The sequence below is a fragment of the Megascapheus bottae genome, chromosome 17 (assembly GCF_031878675.1).
Source record: "Megascapheus bottae isolate mThoBot1 chromosome 17, mThoBot2.hap1, whole genome shotgun sequence".
NCBI lineage: Eukaryota > Metazoa > Chordata > Mammalia > Rodentia > Geomyidae > Megascapheus > Megascapheus bottae.
In genome coordinates, this window is record NC_143525.1 from 37,309,426 (window position 1) to 37,331,035 (window position 21,610).

The 21,610-nt window shown below is 51.2% G+C and overlaps 1 protein-coding gene across 23 annotated transcripts in view; it reads left to right on the top strand.

Annotated features, from left to right (window-relative positions):
• The window catches only part of Cacna1g (calcium voltage-gated channel subunit alpha1 G), a 66,566-nt gene that overhangs the window by 12,859 nt on the left and 32,097 nt on the right, over positions 1–21,610 (top strand). For all 23 annotated transcript variants that reach the window (XM_090351005.1, XM_090351011.1, XM_090351007.1 and 20 more), the window contains 6 exons: positions 2,381–3,149; positions 5,228–5,619; positions 17,667–17,818; positions 18,523–18,708; positions 18,844–18,958; positions 19,036–19,191. In XM_090351005.1, coding sequence (XP_090207131.1) covers positions 2,381–3,149; positions 5,228–5,619; positions 17,667–17,818; positions 18,523–18,708; positions 18,844–18,958; positions 19,036–19,191 — 1,770 coding nt within the window. The remainder of the gene's footprint in view (positions 1–2,380; positions 3,150–5,227; positions 5,620–17,666; positions 17,819–18,522; positions 18,709–18,843; positions 18,959–19,035; positions 19,192–21,610) is intronic.

A 21,610-nucleotide genomic window follows, 5' to 3' on the forward strand; every position in this document is an offset into this window, starting at 1 on the left:
TGCTCTACTTGACATTCTTAGCCCTCAGGACAAATCCCATAGAGAAAGCATCTGTCACGTGATGAGAAGATTAGCTAAGGGTCAGGAGGAATCCCAAGGTCAAAACGTGACTCTGGCTGGATGCTGGTGCCTCACACCTACAATCCTAGTTACTGAGGAGGCTGAGAGCTGAGAATTGAGGTTTAAAGCCAGTCCAGGCAGGAAAGTCCATGAGACACACTTATCTCCAGTTAACTACCAGAAAACTGGAAGTGGCACTGGAAGTGCTCAAAGTGGTAGATCTCTAGCCTTGAGTGAGCACTAGTCTCAGAACAGTGTCCCGGGCCCTGAGTTCAAGCCCCACAACTGACAAACAAACAAAAACCCCTCAAAACCTTGACTTTACCATTTACCGCTATTAGGCCCTTGGGGAAAATATTCCCCCTGAAGCCCTGCCTCCCACTCTGGGCCTCTGATTCTTCATGAGTAATGTAGATGGTTCTCAACTCAGGAGGCTGGGCCCCCCCTCCCACCCTCTACCCTACCTTCCAGGGTCATTTGAAAGTTGCAAAGCATGGTTCTGCTTTTCACAAGGTCTAAGCGAACGCTGTTCACATTCTGTTGCAAGGATGGGAAAGACGCTAAATATCTTGAAATGTTTGCAAACAATCCCCAATTTCAAATCAGTGTTGAGAAACACTGCATGATCCCTTGTTCCTTCCAGCTTGGAAATTCCAAGACTTTATAGAGGCAGAAGACAGGCAAAAGAGCAAATATTTAAGTTAAAATCACCACCATCCCTAGTCAATAATTTCATGGCTACCACTTATAGCTGATGTTTACTGAGCACTTACTGGGTACCAGCCCCTGCTCTCAGCACTTCCTACATGCTGGGTATTTAATCCTCATCAGGATCTCGTGATCATCTTCATTTAACTGACATTTCCTCATTTATCTGATCTCACCATGTGCTTTGCCTAAGCTGTGGATTAGTCTTGCTGGGCAGGGCGACACTGTGGATGTGAGCTGTAACATCTGCTGCTCCTGGGGTCCTCATAGGAACCTGTGAGGTGGCCGCTGCAGGTGGTGATTCCCAGCTTCTGAGTGAGAACCAGGAGGGCTGATCTTTGGGCCAAGGTCACATTGAAGTCAGGGCTGGAACTGAAAAGTCAACCCAGGCCACTATGTCCAAGTGTAGCACTTTTCCCATGTCACCATGAGGCCAGTGACAGAGCCACAGAGGGACAGATTTTTGAGAAAAGGAGATTAAGAAAGGGATTAAGAGCTACTCAGCACCTGGGACAAATGCCAGAAAAGTGGCAGGTTCTGATGACGGAGAGATGGAGGGTAGGCTCTGGGCACCGGTAGGTCTCCCAAACCACTCTCTCCTGCCTCCATAACTTTTCCTGGTGTAAGAGTAGCCAGGCTACACAGGCACCCAGGTAAAGCCTGGGAGGGACATGTGCCAGTCCCTAACCATCACCGCAGAGGACAAGATGGATGCCCCAAGAAATCCATTCTCAAAATTGTTGCTCCCTCACACTTGGTTGAGGAGGGGCAGCAGAGAAAGAAGGGGCCTTGTTTCCACCTTCCCACACACCCCTTGAAAATTCTTCCCAAACAACTCTCTGGCATCACACTAGTGAAGCTAATTATCATAATTACTAGGACAGAGTCTAGAAAAAAAAATTCTGCTTTGTCACCATAAATATTCATTTCCGTCATTGGGGAATGTTGTCCAAGTAATGTTTTGTTTAGCCCAAGGTCCTGGAGAAACTGAGGCAGGGAGATAGATTCTAGGGGAATATGAGAAAGTCAATATGGGCAATTTGCCTGGTCTGTAGGGTCTGTGCTTCCAAATGAGGATGCTAAGGTCCAGTGGTTCAGAGTCTTACTTAGCTAAGATCAGGACACCAGTGTTGGAACTAACGGCTTGAGGCTTGTGAACTAGTCTCAAAGGGGCAATCTTATATTAAGGCTGTGTGTCCCTAATACAGCATTCACGTCCACAGTATTCTCTATCCCCAGTAGGATCTGGGGAGGTGTGCTTTGGGTCTCCATAAGTGCAGGGAGTTGAGAGGCAACCTTGTAGGATACCATGATCAATAGCAATACCTTAAAGAGTTTCACAGGGCCTGGTTCCAGTTTTAGCCTTGCTTTTGCATTAGCTGAGTGAACTGGAGAAAATTGCTTGACCTCTCTATGCCTCAGTTTCCTTACTGTTGGGACAGCAACCACACCAGCCTTCTCTCTCAAGACTGTCGTGAGAATAACATGAGATAAGGATGGGAAAAATCATTAGCTCAACGCCTAGTGTGCAAGAAGTTCTCTGTCTGTGGCAGCTGACATGGCGATTTGCTTTTCTTCAGGACATCTCCTCTTCCTGTCCCCACCCCTACAGGTGGGCTCTTTCTTCATGATCAACCTCTGCCTGGTAGTGATTGCCACGCAGTTCTCAGAGACCAAGCAACGGGAAAGCCAGCTAATGCGGGAGCAGCGCGTGCGGTTCCTGTCCAATGCCAGCACGCTGGCTAGCTTCTCTGAGCCGGGCAGCTGCTATGAGGAGTTACTGAAGTACCTGGTATACATTCTTCGCAAAACAGCTCGAAGGCTGGCCCAGATTTCTCGGGCTGCAGGCGTGCGGGCTGGGTTGCTGAGCAGCCCAGCAGCTCTCGGGGGCCAGGAGCCTCAGCCCAGTGGCACCTGCTCTCGTTCACACCGCCGCCTGTCCGTCCACCACCTGGTCCACCATCACCATTACCACCTGGGCAATGGAACACTCAGGGCCCCGAGGGCCAGCCCAGAGATCAAAGATAGGGATGCCAGTGGGTCCCGCCGGCTCATGCTGCCACCACCCTCAACACCCACCCTCTCTGGGGGCCCTCCAGGGGGTGCCGAGTCTGTGCACAGCTTCTATCATGCCGACTGCCACTTGGAGCCAGTCCGTTGCCAGGCGCCCCCTCCCCGGTCCCCGTCGGAGGCGTCTGGCAGGACTGTGGGTAGTGGGAAAGTGTACCCCACTGTGCACACCAGCCCTCCACCAGAGATGCTGAAGGAGAAGGCACTAGTTGAAGTGGCCCCCAGCTCTGGGCCCCCTACCCTCACCAGCCTCAACATCCCACCTGGACCCTACAGCTCCATGCACAAGCTGCTAGAGACTCAGAGTACAGGTGAGAACGCCAAGCAGGGATGTGTGTTGGTCCCCCTCAGTTGGTGGGGGCAGAGAGGGGCTGGGTGGTATCCCAGAGAGCACTAGAGGACTGGAGTCAGAGGGATCAGGGCTCAGATCCCCATTCTGCCTTTCATAACGGTGGCACCTTCAGCCAGTCCTACTACTTCTTTGAACTCTAATTTTCTCATCTGTTAAAATGGGAATCGTGAGTCCTACGTTGTAATAATAACTGTCATGTAATGTGTATCTGCAATGCGCTCTGCTCTCTGCTGTTTGTGCTAATATTTAACCACTAATTTTCACTGGTGTGCTTATCATATGCTGGGCAGGTAAAAAAGATCCCTTTGAACCCTCTGAGAGTTCAGAGGACAAGCTTAACATCTCTATTGTTCATATGATGGAGAGAGAAGGTTTGGAGGTCTTAGCTGATTTGCAAGGTTGTCCCTTTGGTGAAGGGGTAGCCTCAGAGCTATGACTCTGAAGCCTGCTTTCTATTCCTGGTTGTAGAGGGAAATGGTGTTTGATTGTGGCAGGGTGGTGCCCCATACCAAGGAGACTCTTATAAGTTGGTTATTTTTTTTTTTTTGGTCTGTTCTGGGATTTGAACTCAGGGCCTGTGCGCTGTCCCTGAGCATTTTTTTTCAAGCTAGCACTCTAACACTTTGAGCCACAGTGCTACTTCCAATCTTCTGGTGGTCAATTGTAGATAAGAGTCTCATGGACTATCCTGCCCAGGCTAGTTTTGAATCACAATCCTCAGATTTCAGTCTCCTGAGTAGCTAGGATTATAGGCATGAGCCACTGATGCCCAGCATAAATTGATTCTTACTCCCTTCCCTGCAGAGACATGTAGCACTGGAGAGCCAAGTGCATGGAGCTGCTGGTCCAGTGGGTAGACCATCCATGCTAATGAGGAATGAGACAAGAATTGCTTATAGGAAGGTCCTTAGATAGGGCTGTCTTCTTCCTCGACAGACACAGCCCAGGGCCTGTGTTTTAGGAAGGAGGTGTCATATGGAGAACAGTGGGATATCTGTGAGGTAGTCTCTGGAAGGTGGTCTGGGCCCACAAGGCATTAGCACAGAATGTGGAGTAGATCTTAGTAGTTCTCCCATTATCTAGCCATGGGACCTGGTCATGATATTATATATTCCTCCATATCCTTTTAGGTGAAAGGTAGAGTTGAGTTAATCAGTACTATGTTCAGATGTAGTCAGGAGAAGGAAATATCACTTTGTGCCTAGGAGGCCCTGAGCCAGGCACCTCCTTATCCATTCTTTATTTGGGTGGCTTCTGAGGTTCCTTTCAGCTCTCGTAGTCTGTGATCAAAGCAGGATTTAAATGGATATTGATGTCTCCAGACAGGTCACTGTGTGTGTATGTGCACAAGTAAGTCTGGTGTGCATTTATGTGTCTCTGTGCATGAAGGAAGGGGTCTAGTGTGTGTATGTGTGTGAACGCATGTGTCTGATGCCCGTGCTCACGGCTCTGGTGTTCTGCTCTGGTCTGTGTGCATGTACACGTGTGGGTGGGTCTGACATGAACATTTGGGTAGTGTTGATACATTTGGGTATACATGTGTTTGGTGTGTGTGCCTATCTTCGGATGTGCAAATAGTGTATGCCCATGAGTGTGTGTATATAGTATACGTGTGTATATGCATGTCTGGCATGGAGAGGAGTGAACAAATGCACATGTTGGGGAGGGGATGGGAGGTCTTAAGGATCCATTGCAAAATGCTACTCAGAATAGTGCTGACACAGGCCTATCTTCCCTAGGGAAGAGAGGTGGGCAGGCCTCTAGCTTAAGGCTCTTAGGACATAAGGATTGTGCAGGACCCCAGGAGACCTGGGGGCTACCCCTCTGCCTGAACTCTTAAGACACTCAGCCACATGTCACGTGGCTCTTGATGTTTGGGGTACTTTCATCATTCAGAAGCATCCCTGGCTCACTGACTGGCAAGCCCAACCTTATAACTACCCCTCACCCTTCCTGTTACGTTGTTCATCCCACTCCCTGCAAGGGCAAGAGAGCCCCAGTCAAGAGAGACCCTCTGATCCCCCATTCTCCTAACAGGTGCCTGCCACAGCTCCTGCAAGGTCTCCAGTCCCTGCTCCAAAGCAGATAGTGGAGCCTGTGGCCCAGACAACTGCCCCTATTGTGCCCGAGTTGGAACAGGAGAGCTGGAGCCAGCCACTGACCGTGAGCTGCCTGACTCAGACAGCGAAGCTGTTTACGAGTTTACCCAGGATGCCCAGCACAGTGACCTCCGTGACCCCCATAGTCGACGGCAGCAGCGGCGGCGGCGGAGCCTAGGCCCGGACACAGAGCCTGGCCCTGTGCTGGTCTTCTGGAGGCTGATCTGTGACACTTTCCGCAAGATTGTGGACAGCAAATACTTTGGTCGGGGAATCATGATCGCTATCCTGGTTAATACCCTCAGCATGGGCATCGAATACCACGAGCAGGTAAGAGCGAGGGTCCAGTTCACTCCCGTGGGGGGAGCCTCTCCCTCCATACCGTCTTCTGGGCTTCTCTTCTCCAGGCTGTTCATGTACATGTGTGGAATGAAGGGCTGGGAGATGCAGAGATTATAGAGTGACCATAGTCAGTGGTGTATAGTTTGACTATGAAGGTTGCCCTGGGCTAGGGCAAGCATGTTCTATCTGGGAAGGCTTCTCAGAGGAGGCAGGCTTCATAGGGACAGGTGATGAACTCCAGCCATGGAGACAGGTCACTGTAAAGAATTGAGATCTTTGGAGGAAGCATGATGGATAAAGAAAGGGAAATGTACGGGGTATGTAGCATTTGCTTGGCTCTAAAAGTAGGAGTGGTTGCCAATGCAGAATAGCTCTGCTGGTGGGAGTGGAGGGCAGAGGAAGTCAGTGGCTGTGCTGGGAAGAATGCTGAGGTTTAGGAGCTAGGCAGTCTTCTGCCTGGCCTCAGGTTGGAGCCTGGCTGTGAACCAAGACGGCTCTGGAAGGATGAGAGCACCCGGCGTGGTGAGATGACTTGAAACTAGTGTATTTGAGGAGTCATTCTAAGAAGCGGGGTGTTTAGTCAGGAGAAGAGGAGAATCAGCAGGGACAGATGAGCTGTCTTCAAATATTTGAAGGGCTGTCATGTGGAAGAGGGAGCAGGCTTGTTCTGTGGGACTGATGGCTGTGAGCTACAGGATCCAGGCTGAGGCGGGGGGAGGCCCTTCTCCGAGCTGTGCAGATAGAAAGTGTGGCCTTCTTCTCCTACCCCACTCAGAGCTACACAAGGAGAGAGGCCAGCAAGCTGGCCCTTCTGTGCCCTTCTTACCTACTGTGCTCTTCTGGTTGTCTTAAGTTGGGGCAGTGCGAAGAGGACTGACCACCAGAGCCCCACCTTTTCTGATTTGGAATTCGTTCATTAAGGGATGAGGCACGGGGGCGTGTACCAACCCACACATGCACATTATGAGGGGGCTGCAGGGGAGGAGCATCTCGTCCAGGTGGGGCCTGGAGGTGTGTGGGACTTGAATGAAGGTGCAGACATACAGGGAAGGAGTCGTCTCTGGGTTAGAGCAGAGAGAGTAGAGGGGTAAGACTTTGTTCCAAGCTAGGTCTAGGAGCAGATAGTGACATGACTGTTTTTTTCATGGGGTTCAGAAGATCTTTACCCCCACCTCACTGACCTCTGTCCCAGCAATGTTGCTCACAGTGTGCAGTGCTGAACCCCCCATGTCTAGCTAGATTTATCTCTTGCTCATTGCCAGCACATCACCCTGGCCCTTCTTCCTCTTATCCCCATAGCTGGCACCAGATAGCTAGTGTCATGCTCCCTCCCCATGGCAGGGAGGTGTGGCAGCAAAGAGGGAGCTCCTGTTGGGGCACCAGCAGGTGGGCATGCATGGTACTGAGGTGGGCTTGTTGTGTCTGCGCTGTGTGGGGTGTGGGCGTATGCACATGCTGACTCTGCCAGCTCCCCTTGAGAGGTGTTCCACTCTGCCAGGCAGCAGGGGGGGATAAGGGTAGAATCCTGGGACCCAGGTGGTAGCAGCCCTTTACCTCCAAGACCCTGGCTCCCCAAGCCTCAGCCATGACCTCCTTTGCTTCACTCAGCACTGACTGGTCAGATAAGCCTTCCCAAAGAGGGCGCCTTCTGGGTGCTCTTCTTCTCTCTTCTGGGGGCTGCATCCCGCAGTCCCTGCCCAGCCAGACGCTGCTGGTGAAGGCTTTGATTGCACTGGGAAGAAGCTGAGTCACACAGAGCCAGGGCAGATGAAGCCACAGCAAGAGGGCTTTCTGTTAGATGTCAAGAGGGACACCCCTCTGAAGAGGAAATAAAAGCCAGCAGTCCAGGTGCCTCTAGCATTTTATGGCTCAGGTTCCTGAGCCCTCAGAAACAGAGAGGCTTCACTCAGGAGTGGCAGTATCTGTGATAGGAGGAATTTGCCCCAATACCTTCTTGCTAAGGGCCCCATGGGGGTGAGTAGGAGTTCTGAGCAGCAGCTGACTGACTGCTGCCCAGCAGGCTCAGGGCAGGGGGGTGGCAAGAAACCCCAGAAGCTATCATGGCCCTGTGCTTGCAGGCACTGCAGCGTGAACATCCCGCCATCTGGGTCCCTAAGCCTGCTGGAGGGGATGCCACGGAAAGGCACAGGGAGATGTGCAGGGCTGAGAGACAGGGATACAGAGGGGGGCACAGCGAAAGACAGGAAGGAAACAGTTACAGAATGTGAGATGGAGACCCAGGGGCAAGGTGGCAAAGAAGACAGACACACAGAGACAAGGGAGTCTGAGATGTGGAGGGAAAGATGGAGACAGAGGCAGATGAAGGCCCTGAGAGTCAGCGAGAGTGAGAGACCCAGGTGCCAATGAGGATGGGGGGGGAAACCTGAACTGAGATATCGCCCATTGCAGGAGAGGTAGAGCCTCATGAGGGAGAGCTAAGCGAGCTGGAAAGGGAGGGATGGTACAGGCTAATGGAGGCATGCTGCCAGGGGCTCCTGCTTTCCCTGCTGTTCTCTTAATGAGGCAATTGAGTCCATCGATCCTGGTATTGATCAGATTGGGGGACATTGCAGAGGGGGTTACTGGGTGTCCCTAGAGGCTGAGCCCCAGCCCTTTTATCCTTCCCCAGGTCCTGTTTTCTCCCACTGTTACAGACTTGCTTGTCATTTGGTTTTCCTGCCAGGATGATATGCCACCCACGGGGCCCCAGCCCTTTCTACCCACCTCTGGACTGGTGGGGAGTCTGGGGTATTGACACAACAGAATCCCAAGGATGGTTTCATGCTCTCCACTCTCCTACTGGCAGAGGCCTGGCAGGATTGATTAACCAAGAGAAGCTGGTGAGAGGGACCAGTGATCGCACAGGACATTGAAGTGGAGAAGGGAATGACTAGACTCAGGAAGTATATGAGTATAAATGTATACAACAGCGGCCAAGGGGTGGTACCCGGAGCACAGAGAGTGGGGAATCCATCCCTCCCTCCCTTCCAGACAGGTATCCTGGGCATCAGCATTGACCTAAGCAGTGATGTGCTGATGCATATTTAATGCCCAATCCTCAAAATAAGCCCCCAACACATCCTGATTTATAGCATTTGCCAAATTCTATGGTGGAAATGCTCTCACCATAGCCAATAGGTCACTCGATGTGGAGTCGAGAGAGGTGCACTCTGAGCTGAGTTTGAAGGATAGGTAGAATGGAGCCAGTGAAGGGCTCTGGAAGGGGTCAGTCCAGAGGCGCCGGACACTGAAACTGAGTGTAGGCCTTCAGAACGAGTGGGGCACAGTGTGGGGCTGGAATGGATCTGTGACAAGAGAGGACAAAACAAAATAAAACAGCCCCAACAAAACCCAAGGCCAGATCCTGAGAGGCATACGAAGGAGTTTGGATTTTATCCTGAAGGTGATAAGTTCTCAACAAAGATTCAAGTAGGTCAATGATATGATCAAGTCCTGTTTTATCAGAAGTCTTTTGGAAGCTATATGGAGCGAGAATGGAAAGGTGGGAGTAGAGAAAAGAGGCAGGGAGCCAAGGAGAAGGCTACTGTGATGAACTAGGCAGGAGCAGGGAGGGAAAAGCTGACAGGTAGTTGAACTGCAGGACCCAGACCTGTGTGTGTAGGGAGTGGGGGCAGGAGGTAGTAAGGATGGCTGTCAGGTTTCTGTCAGGTGTAGTTGCAGATTTGAGATGTGGGCTAGGGGCCACACTGGGACCTCTGAGAAGGAGTGGGCTTAGTCTCTGTCCTGGGCTGCACTGGGCCCTCCAGGGAATGGGTCTTGGGGACAAAAGTACTTCCTAAGCATCCCCTTCTAGGGTCTGAGTGACAGTGGAGGTCCAGGTGCTAAGCTCATTTTCTAGAAGCAAGATGACAGCAGGTAGCAGCAGGTAGGTCTGGAAGAGCTCAGGGAGAAGAGAGGCCTGGGGGCGATGGCCTTATAGGTCCAGAGGAGGCAGAGCAGCAAACAATTCTGCTTGCCACTCAGTCTCTGGACCTGTCCTGTCACTCCAGATACATATCCAGAGAGGATTTCTATTTATAAGTGAGCGCAGTTGGCTGTACTTGCGGAGGGAGGCTACGGGTGGGGTGAAGGGTGTGTGTGTGTGTGTGTGTGTGTGTGTGTCTGTGTGTGTCTGTGTGATGTGTGTGTGTCTGTGTGTCCAGATGTGGTATGTTCCAACAATTGAAGGCAGTCAGTTACAGATTCCTTTTCCATTTTCCTGAAAGTTGGGACATTCTCTCTCCACAAAACACGTACATGTAGCATAGACATCCCAAATAATAGCCTTTGAGGGCAAGGCTTTGTGGACAGCACCCATGCCTATCTTTTGACCCTCCAGGTCAAAGAGTTGAAGCTGGGAGCCAAGCAAAGCATCAGGGCTGTGACACCTGTGACACCTGATCTGGCCCTGCACATTCAGGGCGTCTTGGGGGTGGGAACAAGAATGGCACTATCCTGGTGATGTCTAGTTGAGGACTGTTAATGGGGCATCGCTTCATTCTAGACTCCCTGATTCTGCATGGGGAGCCTCTCTGGAGAGAACACTAGAATGCCAGGGATGGTGGGCAGAGCCAGAGTACCCATGCCATGTAGATGCTAGAGGAAAAGTCATTCATGCCCAGTGTCACAAGGGGAAGGGGCTCACCCCAAGGTGAAGGACTTGAAAGGGTTTGTAGGGAACATGGCTGTAGAGCGGTCAGGAAGAAGAGAGCAGCTAGGTGTAGTGAGGAGGGGACCTTCCAGAGCCAGGCGGGGAAATGCGTCAGTAGCATGGGAAGTGACGTTTTGGGGCAGGGATTGACATGAACCTGTCTTAGCAGTACTGAAGAAATTCAGAGTTCCCTGTAGGTGCATTGTGGGGAGAGACAATGCCTGGAGCTGATTCCAAAAAAAGGGAGCCCCACAGCAGGCCAGCTAGGAGAAGAAAGGCTGTAGGCAAAACAGTTGTTCCATTGGCAAGTCCTGTGGCCCGGGCACCTGACTGTCTGGAAGGATGAAGGACAGGCATGCATCCCAGATAACACCAGTGTTCTCAGACAGATTGGCCAGGGGAGGCTGGAGCCGGGCAGTGGAAGAAGGAGCAGGTTCTCCAGAGGAGGCAGGGGGCTTTGTTTTTGGATGTGTTGAGTTTGAGGTGGCAGCGGGCCATGCAGAGAGGGATATCAGACAGGCGCTGGCTCTCTGCTTGAAGAGCCAGGGATTTGCAGGGAGATTGTTTAGTGTCCTCTACACGGTACTGACAGTTGGAGAGTTGAGAGTGGGGGCAATGGTGGAGGGAGGGCACCAAAGGGGAGGGAATGGGTCTGGACTGAGCACTAGGAAAGTTGGCCTGAGAGAAGTGGATGAAGACAGGCAGGAGGTGGTCACAAAGGGAGAGGGAAACCAGGCACAAGGCAGGGCTGGTCCCAGCTGAATGCTGCCAAGTCCTGTTCACTAAAGGGATGGTTGGAAGAAGGTCCCTAGAGAGAACTGACATGGAGTGAGCAGGGCTCGGGGATAAATGGGGCTGGAGTTGTGTAGAAGGTTTTCTGCTTTGGGGCAGAGGGGCAAGAGGGTGGAGAACTGATGGACACAGAGATTAGCAATATTTAGGAAATCAGATCCCAGCACAGGTGGGGGAGAGGGGAGAGGAGATGAGGAGATGGTGATGTGGTACTGAGGAATCAAACCCCAGGCTTCACTCTACCTCCAAGCCACATTCCCACATTGCCATTCCTACTTCTTTGACTTGCCAAGACTGAGTTTGTGTGTCCTGTGCCCCCTGCTGTAGGGGGACAGAGGCAGACACCCACAAAGGGGACGAGGAGGAGGATGGTGAATGCAGGAGAATGCAATCCTGGACCTGCCCTCTGCTCTGTCTCATCAGCACAGCCTTGACTGTGACTCTGGTGCTGCTCAGCAGTTCTAGAGCTGCAGTGGAAAGATGCAGGTGTAAGGAAAGACTCACCTGGGCAAGAAGCCCAGCCCAGCAGGAGCCCCCTGAAATCTACATCACGAGGGTAACCTTTATAGGGCCTGCTATGAGCTCTGGGCCAGGAGCTGACCATGAGGGTGAGGGGCAGGAGGAGGCAACAGGGCTTTTAACTGGCAGGGGCCTGGATGACACTGCTGTTCTACCTGGCTCGTATGTTTACGAAGAAGCCTTCTGGGAGCTGGGGAGATGGCAGCAAATGGCTGACAAGTCAGCTCTCACCTTGTGTGTCTGGTGAGGAGGCACTGGGGACATAGTGACATGTTAGTGCTGGGAGGGGGGGCTATGTTTAGAGAGGCCAGCTTCCAGCAGAGAAGGAAGGGCTAGGCTGTGATCTGGGAGGCCTGTGGGGGATTCCTTAGGGCTGCCCTGCTGTCCCCTGACTTCCCACACCCCCTTGGAGGCTTACCTTCTTCTGATTCAGTGACTGGTCTCCATCCCTGCAGGCTGGCTGCTCCTTACGCCAGGGGGTGTGAGTAGGAACCTCAGGCAGAGCCTTCAAAAGTCGAGATAAGCCGGGGATGGCGGTACATAGTTTTAATTCCAGCACTGGAAAGATAGAGGCAGGGGGATTGTGAGTTTAAGGGCAGTCTGAGCTATAGAAGGGCAAGACGCTGTCTCAATCAAAACCAAATAGCAGAAGTCAAGTGAGCCAAGGAGTCCGAATTGGGAAGCAGAGGATTTTAGGGGGAGTGGTAGGGCTGGAGGACTTATCTCAGCCTCCCTTCAGCTCTGAGAGGCTCATCTTGTTCATCCTTTCACACCTTCCCAGAAAATGTACATCGCTCTTTCAGGGCTGGCTCGCAGGCCTCCTGTCTGGACCACTGCAATATCCCCTAATTGGTCATCTCTCCCCTCCACACCATTCACATGGTGCCACCACTGCAGCCAGATTAATCTTCTTAATACACCATTTTACAAATCTCTTCCCTTTCTGTACAAGCCTTAATAGCAACATTGTGGACAGAAGCAAGTCCAGTCCCAGTCCGGGCTAGAGGCCATTCTGCCTGAGCTCTGTGGGCCCTCTCTACCCTCTAGATTCTTGATCCTGAAGATTTCCCCACGTATTCTTTCCTGTGCCCCTTCGGGTCAGTTGGCTACTCACCTCAGTTGCCCCTAGCTCTGTGGAACTCTTGTTTTTTCCTGAGCTACAGCTCATAGATGCTCTGTCTGGGCTCATGGGACCATCCAGGCTTGGTCCTGGGCTGCAGGTTTTCACAGGCTTTAATTCCTCTGCTCTGTAGAGCAGTTTCTTCATAGGATGGTGTTACTTTGTTTAACTGGAGTGGGCATTGGTTACATAAGTAGGAAATCTCAGAGTTGGCAGGCCCCTTGTCTTCAGGTGTGATCCCACCTTTTCATCAAGAATATTCTCACAGATGACAGATGGTGCAGGTTTCGGAAAGTGTTGGGCATATGAAGTAGGGGGCAGCTCACCCGGGTCCACCTTTGCTACCAACCTGAGGGGAGGAAGAATTTACAATGAGTATCACCACAGAGTAGAGGTCCAGGATCTTTGGTGCAGAGGTCAGGGTTCTCTGGCCTCTCCTCTCACAAGGTTCCACTAGACCCCAACATCTGTGAACAGCAGGGAGAACTCAACTGAGACCTGAGAAAGGATTTATGAGGCTGAGAGCCAGTGAGGCAAGGCCGGAACCTGCTTGAGCGCACTTGTGTATACGGCATTGGTTTTCTCTGGGTGAGGTTGACATTGTGGAAAGGGCTCCAAGGTCAGGGGTAAAAGGGAAGTACAAAAGACCAGGCTGTGGGCCTTTCTGAGGGAGCCGTGTGACCTCCATCTAGCTGTCACATCTCACCCAGCCTTAGCCTCTCTGGCCCTCTGGGAGGATCCCATCCTTCCTTCATTTGGTCCTGAGCACAAAGGAAATGAAATGCTGGCCTCAGCAGAAACAAGTTCCGCTTCTGCCCCTTGGAGGCAGCTGTGGCCAGAATTACGGCTGTGGTCCCTAGGGCAAGCATGTTACTAAGATTGTGTCCCTATGTCCTGTCCTACATCTACAAAAACATTCCAACCTCTGATTTAGTATCATGGACAGACCTGGTTGTCTAGTACAGGAGAGCTTTTTTTGTTGTTTGTTCGTTTGCCTAGATTACTGAGATGGGGATGAGGTATGTGGATTACTGGACTTGGGAAAGAGGCACGGTGCCTGAGTAGGTACAGGAGACAGGACAGGCTGAAGGAAGAGTGCCTGGCTCAGCTATATGTGCAGCAGACATGCATGCTTCAACAGAGCTGCTTGTCAGGTTAGGGAGGAGGTTTTAGTCTCTGCTTCCCTGCCCCACTCTGAGGACCGATGATGTAGGCCTGAAAAGGTCCCCTGCACCATCCTTATTGGTGAACTCCTTGGTGTGAAAAGTGAGAGAGGGGTGCATGTGTTACAAGCTATTGGTACTAAATATGGAGAACACAGGTGATGACATTGGGGACAGAATGAAACCAGCCCTCTGTGCATGCCCGGGGAGCATTAGGATTTGCTAATGGAATAAAGACATATCAAATCTTTCAGCTACTTGTAAAATACTTTTTTTAGCCAAGTTTGGTATCATATGCCTGTAATCCCAGCTACTTATATGGCAGAGGCAGGGAGATTGAAAATTCAAAGCCAGTCCGGAAAAAGTTAATGAGACCCTTCTCAAAACCCGAAATATAAGTAATATGGCTGGGGATATGGCTAAATGATAGTAAAGCTCTTACTGAGCATGCTCACACCCCTGGGTTCAGATTCTAGCACCACAAAAAAGAAAAATGAAAAATGTCTTCAGAGCTCTTTTGAAGGAGAAATTGAATATGTTATATTCATTCAAAATGTAAGTATTTGAAATTTCAGACTTGCATGTATATAATGAGATATCTTGGGAATGGAACCCATGCGTTCATAAAAAATCCATTCATATTTCATATACTCCATGTACATATTATCAGAAGGTAATCTTACATAATATTTGCAGTGCATCTGTATTTTTTTCTTTTGTTGCTTGTATGGCTTGAACTCGGGGCCTAGGTGTTCTTGAGTTCTTTTGCTCGGGGCTAGCACTCTACCACTGTGAGTGATAGGTTAACTTCCAGTTTTGATGTTAGTCTGTTTGAGTGGTTAATTGGAGGTAAGAGTATCATGGGGACTTTTCTGCCTGGGCTGGCTTTGAACTACCTCAGATCTCAGCCTCCTAAGTAGCTGAGATTACAAGTGTGAGCTACCAGCTCCTGGCTAACATCTGTATTTTGATTGTGACTTGTCACGTAAGGTCAGGTAGAACTTAGGACATTATATTGGTATTCAGAAAGATTTGGATTTTGGAGCATTTTTGGAGTTTGGGCTGTCAGATTGGGTTGCCAATTTATATAATTTATATGATGTGTGAAATCTACACATTATAAGTATACCTCCGCTATGCGTTCATATCAGCTTGTTCTTTATTCATGTGTCTCTCTTGGTTTGAAATATAATTTTATATCCCTTAGAAGATGCATGAACATTTGGCCTATTCCTGTGTGTGGATTCACAAGCCCCTCGTGGGTCTGGATCTTGACTGTCCAGTGTTAGCGGGGTGAGGTGTGGTAGGGTAGGGCTCTATCCTTAACACTTCCTGACCTGTGACTTGGAACCAAGCATCTATCATCTTTTAGCCTCTTCTGTTCATCTGAAGCACCAAGCAGAGAAGGGTGGTTATGTGCTAGTTCATGGAGTAAAGCAATGGTGAATCAGAGACATGGGAATCTCATACTATGTGGTTATTACTTGCCATCTTTATCCAGCCCAAGCATGGAATATGGGGTAACAGACCCAGAGGCAGGCTCACTGTTACTCCCTCACTCCTGGCAGACTAAATTTGAGATTCAAATCGTGATCCAAGTAGGATCAGGAGGCAGATGAGCCCTGGGCTTTATCTGCATGGATCATGGCCACACCTCCTTCTGTACCATTTCCGAGCTGGAGGGACCAAGGGTCTTTCCTCAGTGCAACCCTATTAACTAGGTCAGTTGGCAATGTCCCCTCTGCCTCCTACTCACAGAGCTCAAAACTTGCTTTCGATCTTCTGGAGTGGTATGCTGTATGTTACCCCCATAGCTCCTCACCCTCTGCTCAGCTGGCTCCCTGCCCTGCCTGCTAACCCTTTCTGCCTCCCAGGCCACCTTCAGGGTGAACCCCATTCATAGAGTATATCTCTGAGTAGCTATGGCCCTAGGGCCCCTAACAGCCCCCTGCTAGTGAGAAAACCCTTTCTGCCAGCTCTCCTCCCTTCCTTCCAGGCTGGCTGCACAGACTGGCCCATTAGGATACATTTGGTCATGCCCAGGAGCTGGCTTTATGCTTGTGTGCAGCCAGATGAAGCAGCTGGGTGAGCAGGAGGTGGTGTCTGATGGAATGAAGACCTCATTTGGCTACCTACTTCTTTCTTTTTATGGCAGTTTGAACTCAGGGTCTCATGCGTATTAGATAGGTGAACTACCTCTTGAGCCATGTTTCCATCCCTATTTCTTTAACTCACGCATTGGGAGCTGCTTCTATGGACTTGGGGCTTTGGGTTTGCCTTTCCCTTGTTAGGTAGACAGTCGGCTTCCTTGAACCAATTACATCCCTACCTATATCCCAGCCCTCAGCCTGGCTATATTCCCATCCCTTTTCCCTTTCTCCCTTTAAGCCCCCCCCCTCCCGGAGCTTTAGCTCTGGCTTCCCATGTAACCCTCTTCTCCCTTTCATGAGCCCCCAAGGGAGACTCACTCAACCTTTGGAGTTCAAGTGCTGTTTCGAGACTGAGCCTGTCTCAGTGTTCACCTCTCAGCTTCCCTCCTCTGAATTCCCATATTTATTGTTCGGATCATTTATTTTGGCAGTGAGGCAGGATTTGAAGCCCCTTGTGATTATTCAGCTGTTTAGTGTGTGTACAACTTGTTTCCAGCTAGACACTGAGCTCTTGGGAGGTGAGTGTGAGGCTGGCATGGTTGGTTTTTTTTTTTCTTTCTTCTTCTTCAGTTTCTTCAATGCCTGGTACATTGCTAGGCGTACAGGCAGCACTCCATACTGGAAGAATGTGGCTAGTGAGCTGGAACAGCAGATGAGACAGGGTTTGTCACTTATTCTTCTGAGGGCCTCTCTAGGATGCATTCTTGGTCCTAATCTCAGACCATGTGTAGGAACATAAAAGGAATTACCTCAGGCATTTTTTTTTTTTTGCCAGTCCTGGGCTTGAGCTCAGGGCCTGAGCACTGTCCTTGGACTTTCTCAAGGCTAGAGCTCTACCACTTGAGCCTCAGCACCACTTCCGGCTTTTTTATTTCTATGTATGTGGTGCCAAGGAATCGAACCCGGGTCTTCGTGCATGCTAGGCAAACACTCTACCACTAGGCCAAACTCCCGGCCACCTCAGACATTTTATAGTTGGCCAGAAAGGTTGAGAATATTGCTGAAGGTCACAGAGTGAGTGACAGAATAGACTAAGGATTATTCCAGGTGTCATGCTTGGTCTCAGGCTGAGGCTGCAAGTACTTCTTCATCTGGTTGGGGGGGGGGGCTTCTGCTTTCTCATTGGCTGTGTGCATTCATGACGGGGGATAGTGGAGGGGGGTGTCTGGAAGGAAGGAAGCAAGCATAACTGGTGGTGGTCCAATAGAAGGCTGCTAAGTTCATGAGCAGTTGATGGCCACAGACTATGGCTATGCATGTGAAGCTCTGGCTATGGCCCTCTGATATTAGCTGACTAAATTGTGTCTTCCTGACCTGGGCCACTGCATTGGTGTAGTAGCACAGGACAGGACAGTCTCTGAGATCCTGGAGAAGATAGAACAAAACCCCCACATACACCCTAATAAGTCTGTGACTTCAAGGCTAGAGTTTGGGGCTGTGAGTTTTATGTGGCCCTTTCTTTCCTAAGGTGGCTGTCCTGAAATGCATTTCCTCTTGGACCCTGAGGGCTATGGCAGGGAGTGTCTTCCTCATGAACCCTCTTGGACTTTCTGTCCATGCTTCTCTCCCGGGGGTTCCAGAAGGACCAAGATATGGGGCTAAAGGATGAATCTAGTGTTTTATGCCCTGCTGTCTTCTAGCCCGAAGAGCTTACCAATGCCCTGGAGATTAGCAACATTGTCTTCACCAGCCTCTTTGCCCTGGAGATGCTGCTGAAGCTGCTCGTGTATGGCCCCTTTGGCTACATCAAGAACCCTTACAACATCTTTGATGGTGTCATTGTTGTCATCAGGTATGACTGCCTCCCATTGCCTCTTGCTCTAAGAATGCCAGCAGGGGTGGTATAGGGAGAGGGGTTGTGCGGCCCAGCCAGTTCTTCTGGGGTGGAAGAGTCTGGAGACAGACCACACTGGCCATAGGCTGCACCATGTCTGTGGGCCCCTGCTCAACTCCATCCTCTCCTTTGGCCCTATCTGTTCTTGTAGACATGGGGTACACAACTCCTTTGGCTGGGTCTTTCTCCAGTCACCTCTGCCTTGTGTCTATAACCCCACTTGGAGTAGGTGGTTTTGGGGGAGAAAGTAGAGTAGTGAAGTTCAGCCAGTTTCCCTGCTTGCAAAGTGCTTGGAAACTAAGTTAGCCATTAGCAACTTGCTTGAGGGTTCCAAGACCTTGGGAGAGTATTCCAGTCCCTCCCATCACCGGCTTGGAGCCAGGAGAACCGGGTTTTAGAATTGGCTTTCGATTTCCTTAGGGGAGAACAAAGCAAATCTTCCATAACTGGATGTTGTTGCTTGGCTGGATTTAAGGAAAGGGTACTGGGGCTGCACTTGACTCCTCCCCACCTTGGAACCTCTAGCCCTGGGGTCCCAGGGCCCATTCAAGCTTCCTTCCTTGTGCCTGGCTGGCCAGCCAAGCCCCAGACGTGTTGAGTCCATGGAAAGGGAGAGTTGGGTGCAAAGGTGTAGGGCTCAGGCTTCTTGTACCCTCCTGCAGCGTGTGGGAGATCGTGGGCCAGCAGGGGGGTGGCCTGTCGGTGCTGCGGACCTTCCGCCTGATGCGGGTGCTGAAGCTGGTGCGCTTCCTGCCGGCGCTGCAGCGGCAGCTCGTGGTGCTCATGAAGACCATGGACAACGTGGCCACCTTCTGCATGCTGCTCATGCTCTTCATCTTCATCTTCAGGTGAGCGCATGCTCAAGAGAGAGGGGAGAGAGGAGAAAGGTGGGCGGTGCAAGGGAGCAGGATGTGGAGTGTGTGTGTGTGTGGTGGGGGGTGAGGGTGAGAATGCTGGGTCCTGAGTCTTGTCTGTGTCTTCAGCATCCTGGGCATGCATCTCTTTGGCTGCAAGTTTGCATCTGAGCGGGATGGGGACACGCTGCCAGACCGGAAGAATTTTGACTCCCTGCTCTGGGCCATCGTCACTGTGTTTCAGGTGCGAGGGACACAGGGCAGGGGTGAGAGTGGAGGTCATCTCAGATCAAGGTCTTGACTCCTGTCCTCTGCCTGCAGATCCTGACCCAAGAGGATTGGAACAAAGTCCTCTACAATGGCATGGCTTCCACGTCATCCTGGGCTGCACTTTACTTCATCGCCCTCATGACCTTCGGCAACTATGTGCTCTTTAATCTGCTGGTCGCCATTCTGGTGGAGGGCTTCCAGGCAGAGGTAACACCCTGCTCTACCTACCTTACCTGTCCAAACCAATCCCACTCCCAGGAGTGACTGCCTGTCTTGAGCCTCTTCCTCCCTCTGCTCCACGTGTAGGGGGCAGGCTGGGAGGTACCTCTGGCAATACCTCAGGGTAGATGGCACTGGATCTCATGCACCTCCTGTCTCCTCACACAGGAGACAAGATGGCTGGGTAGGATCCTTGGATTTTAGGTTAGTGTCCAATGGGCTTCTCTCTCAGTCAACTGGAACCTTCCCAAGCCCAGGGTCAGGTGCAAGTGGTACAGCTGGACCCCCCGCCGTCACCCCCCTACCCAAGCACAGTGCTTCTGGGGAAGAGCCATCTGAGCTAAAGAGTGTGGGAGGCTTGCGTGCAAGTCATCTGAGCACAGGCTGAACTGATAAAGATGCCACCAGGGCCAGGACAGGGCTGAGCTGCCCAGGGTGAGAAATGAGCCCAATTAGCTGCAGGCATGGCAGAGATGAGCGTCCTATTTCCAGCCCAGACTCCCATCACCTCCGTCATCAATTAATATTGATTCACATTGATCCTACCCTGGCCATGCCAGGGCCCAGCCTCTTGTTGAAAGGGCTGTACCCCACTTCCCCCTACTGCCTTCTCCCTCAGCTCTGCCTCTTCCCACCTGAGCCCTCAGATCCTATCCTAGCATCCTGGTATCTCAAGTAATCCAGGTTTGACCCAACCTAGAAATGCTCCAGGTTGGGCCTGGAAGAAGCTCTTGGTCCACTTCTCTCTGGGTGACCCGGATGGAAACTCCCGCTGCGGCCTGGTCTATAAATACCTAGCACACAGTGGAAAAACAAAAATCTATTTTCCAACCCTTTCCCAGCCTTTACAAGGGAGGGCTGTTCCCTATAGGCCAGCCTAGACTAAAGTTGGGGGGTGGGCAGTTTGCAGGTGTATCCATCTCACACCAGCCTTTCTCCCTGCTTTGGTTTCAATTCAGTAGTTATCTGTTATTGACTTCCCTCCCTGCTGGGTGGCAGTGAGGGTAGCTGTGGGGGTGGCTTTGAGGATAGCTGGGCTTCTAATAGGAAAGGAGGCTATCAGTGTTCTTCCTGGAATGGGACACTTCTTTGGGGTTTCCCTGGGCCCTGAAGAGTTGATTGGTGCAGGCGGGGGGGGGGGGTCCTATAGGGCTCCCTCAAGAGCCAGTGTCTTTATGGTCTCACACCTGACTGTTGCTTGTGGCTTACAGGAGGAAGAGTTGAGTGAGGATGAGTCCCTTTTAGCCTCTTTGAAACAGCAGCTCCGAACACTAAGCTTCCCTCACAGATAATTCCCAGGGAGTCTGTTGGGAAATGGAAAATACCCAAGCCTGCTCCTTGCTATCAGCTACCATAACAGTCCTGGGGGGTACCCAGTACAGACAAATCCTCTCCCCACCACTCAGTTTTCCCCAACACCTTGTTAAATTGAGTGCAGCTGAGCTGGCCTGGTTGCTAGGCAGCAGCGATGGCTGAGTGTGGGAACAGAGCTGCCTGGCCAGCTCCAACCCAGCACGGTCACCCTGGCCTTGCTGGGAAGCTGTGCAAGTGGCTCTTGCATGGACAGGTCAACAAAGGCCCCCAGTCTTCAGAGTATAAGTTCTTTACGTACAGAGAGAGTGCTGATGAGGACCTTGGGCTGGGATGACAGAGGTGTGGCACCCCTTCGTGACGGTGATCAGTAGTTATAGCTCTGAAATAACCAGGGGACCAGCCTCCATTGTCCTGCAGTGTGGTGACACACAGATGGAGGGTGCTCTCTCCTGTGTGGGGTTTTGAAAGGTCCCATGGATGGAGATCTAACAGGAGAGAGAGTCTGGCTTTGCTGTTATATTGGTCTGGAATGTTGTTTTGGTTTGGTTTCTTTTTTTCTTCTCTCTCTCTCTCTCTCTCTCTCTCTCTCTCTCTCTCTCTCTCTCTCTCTCTCTCTCTCACACACACACACACACACACACACACACACCAACCTACCTCAGAGTAGGGCACAGCTGTCCCCTTTTGATGGAGTTTCCCAGCAGGAGATCTCAAGAGTAACCCTCCACTTGCCTCATCTTACTGGGCAGGGGGTAGCCCTGGGGACACAGCCTGCTTGGTTGTTGATTTCCTGACTCGCAGTGGGGAGCAGCGCCCTGAATTCCAGTATATTTATCATCCACACACTTAATTAAATGAGCAGGCAGCAAGGCCCTGTGTGCGGCCATTAATTGATATTAAACAACATCAGAGCCATCGTGCCATGTTACTTGTCACAGTGTTACCTGTCATATCCTATCCCCCTCAGAGCAGCCAGATTCCTTCTGACTTGGAGGGACTATGGCTGGTAGTCTGAGAAATCTGGAGGCCTTACTGTGCCTCCTGTTTGACGACCTGTCACTGGCTTCTGTCCCCTTCTCCTTGCTCTCTCTGC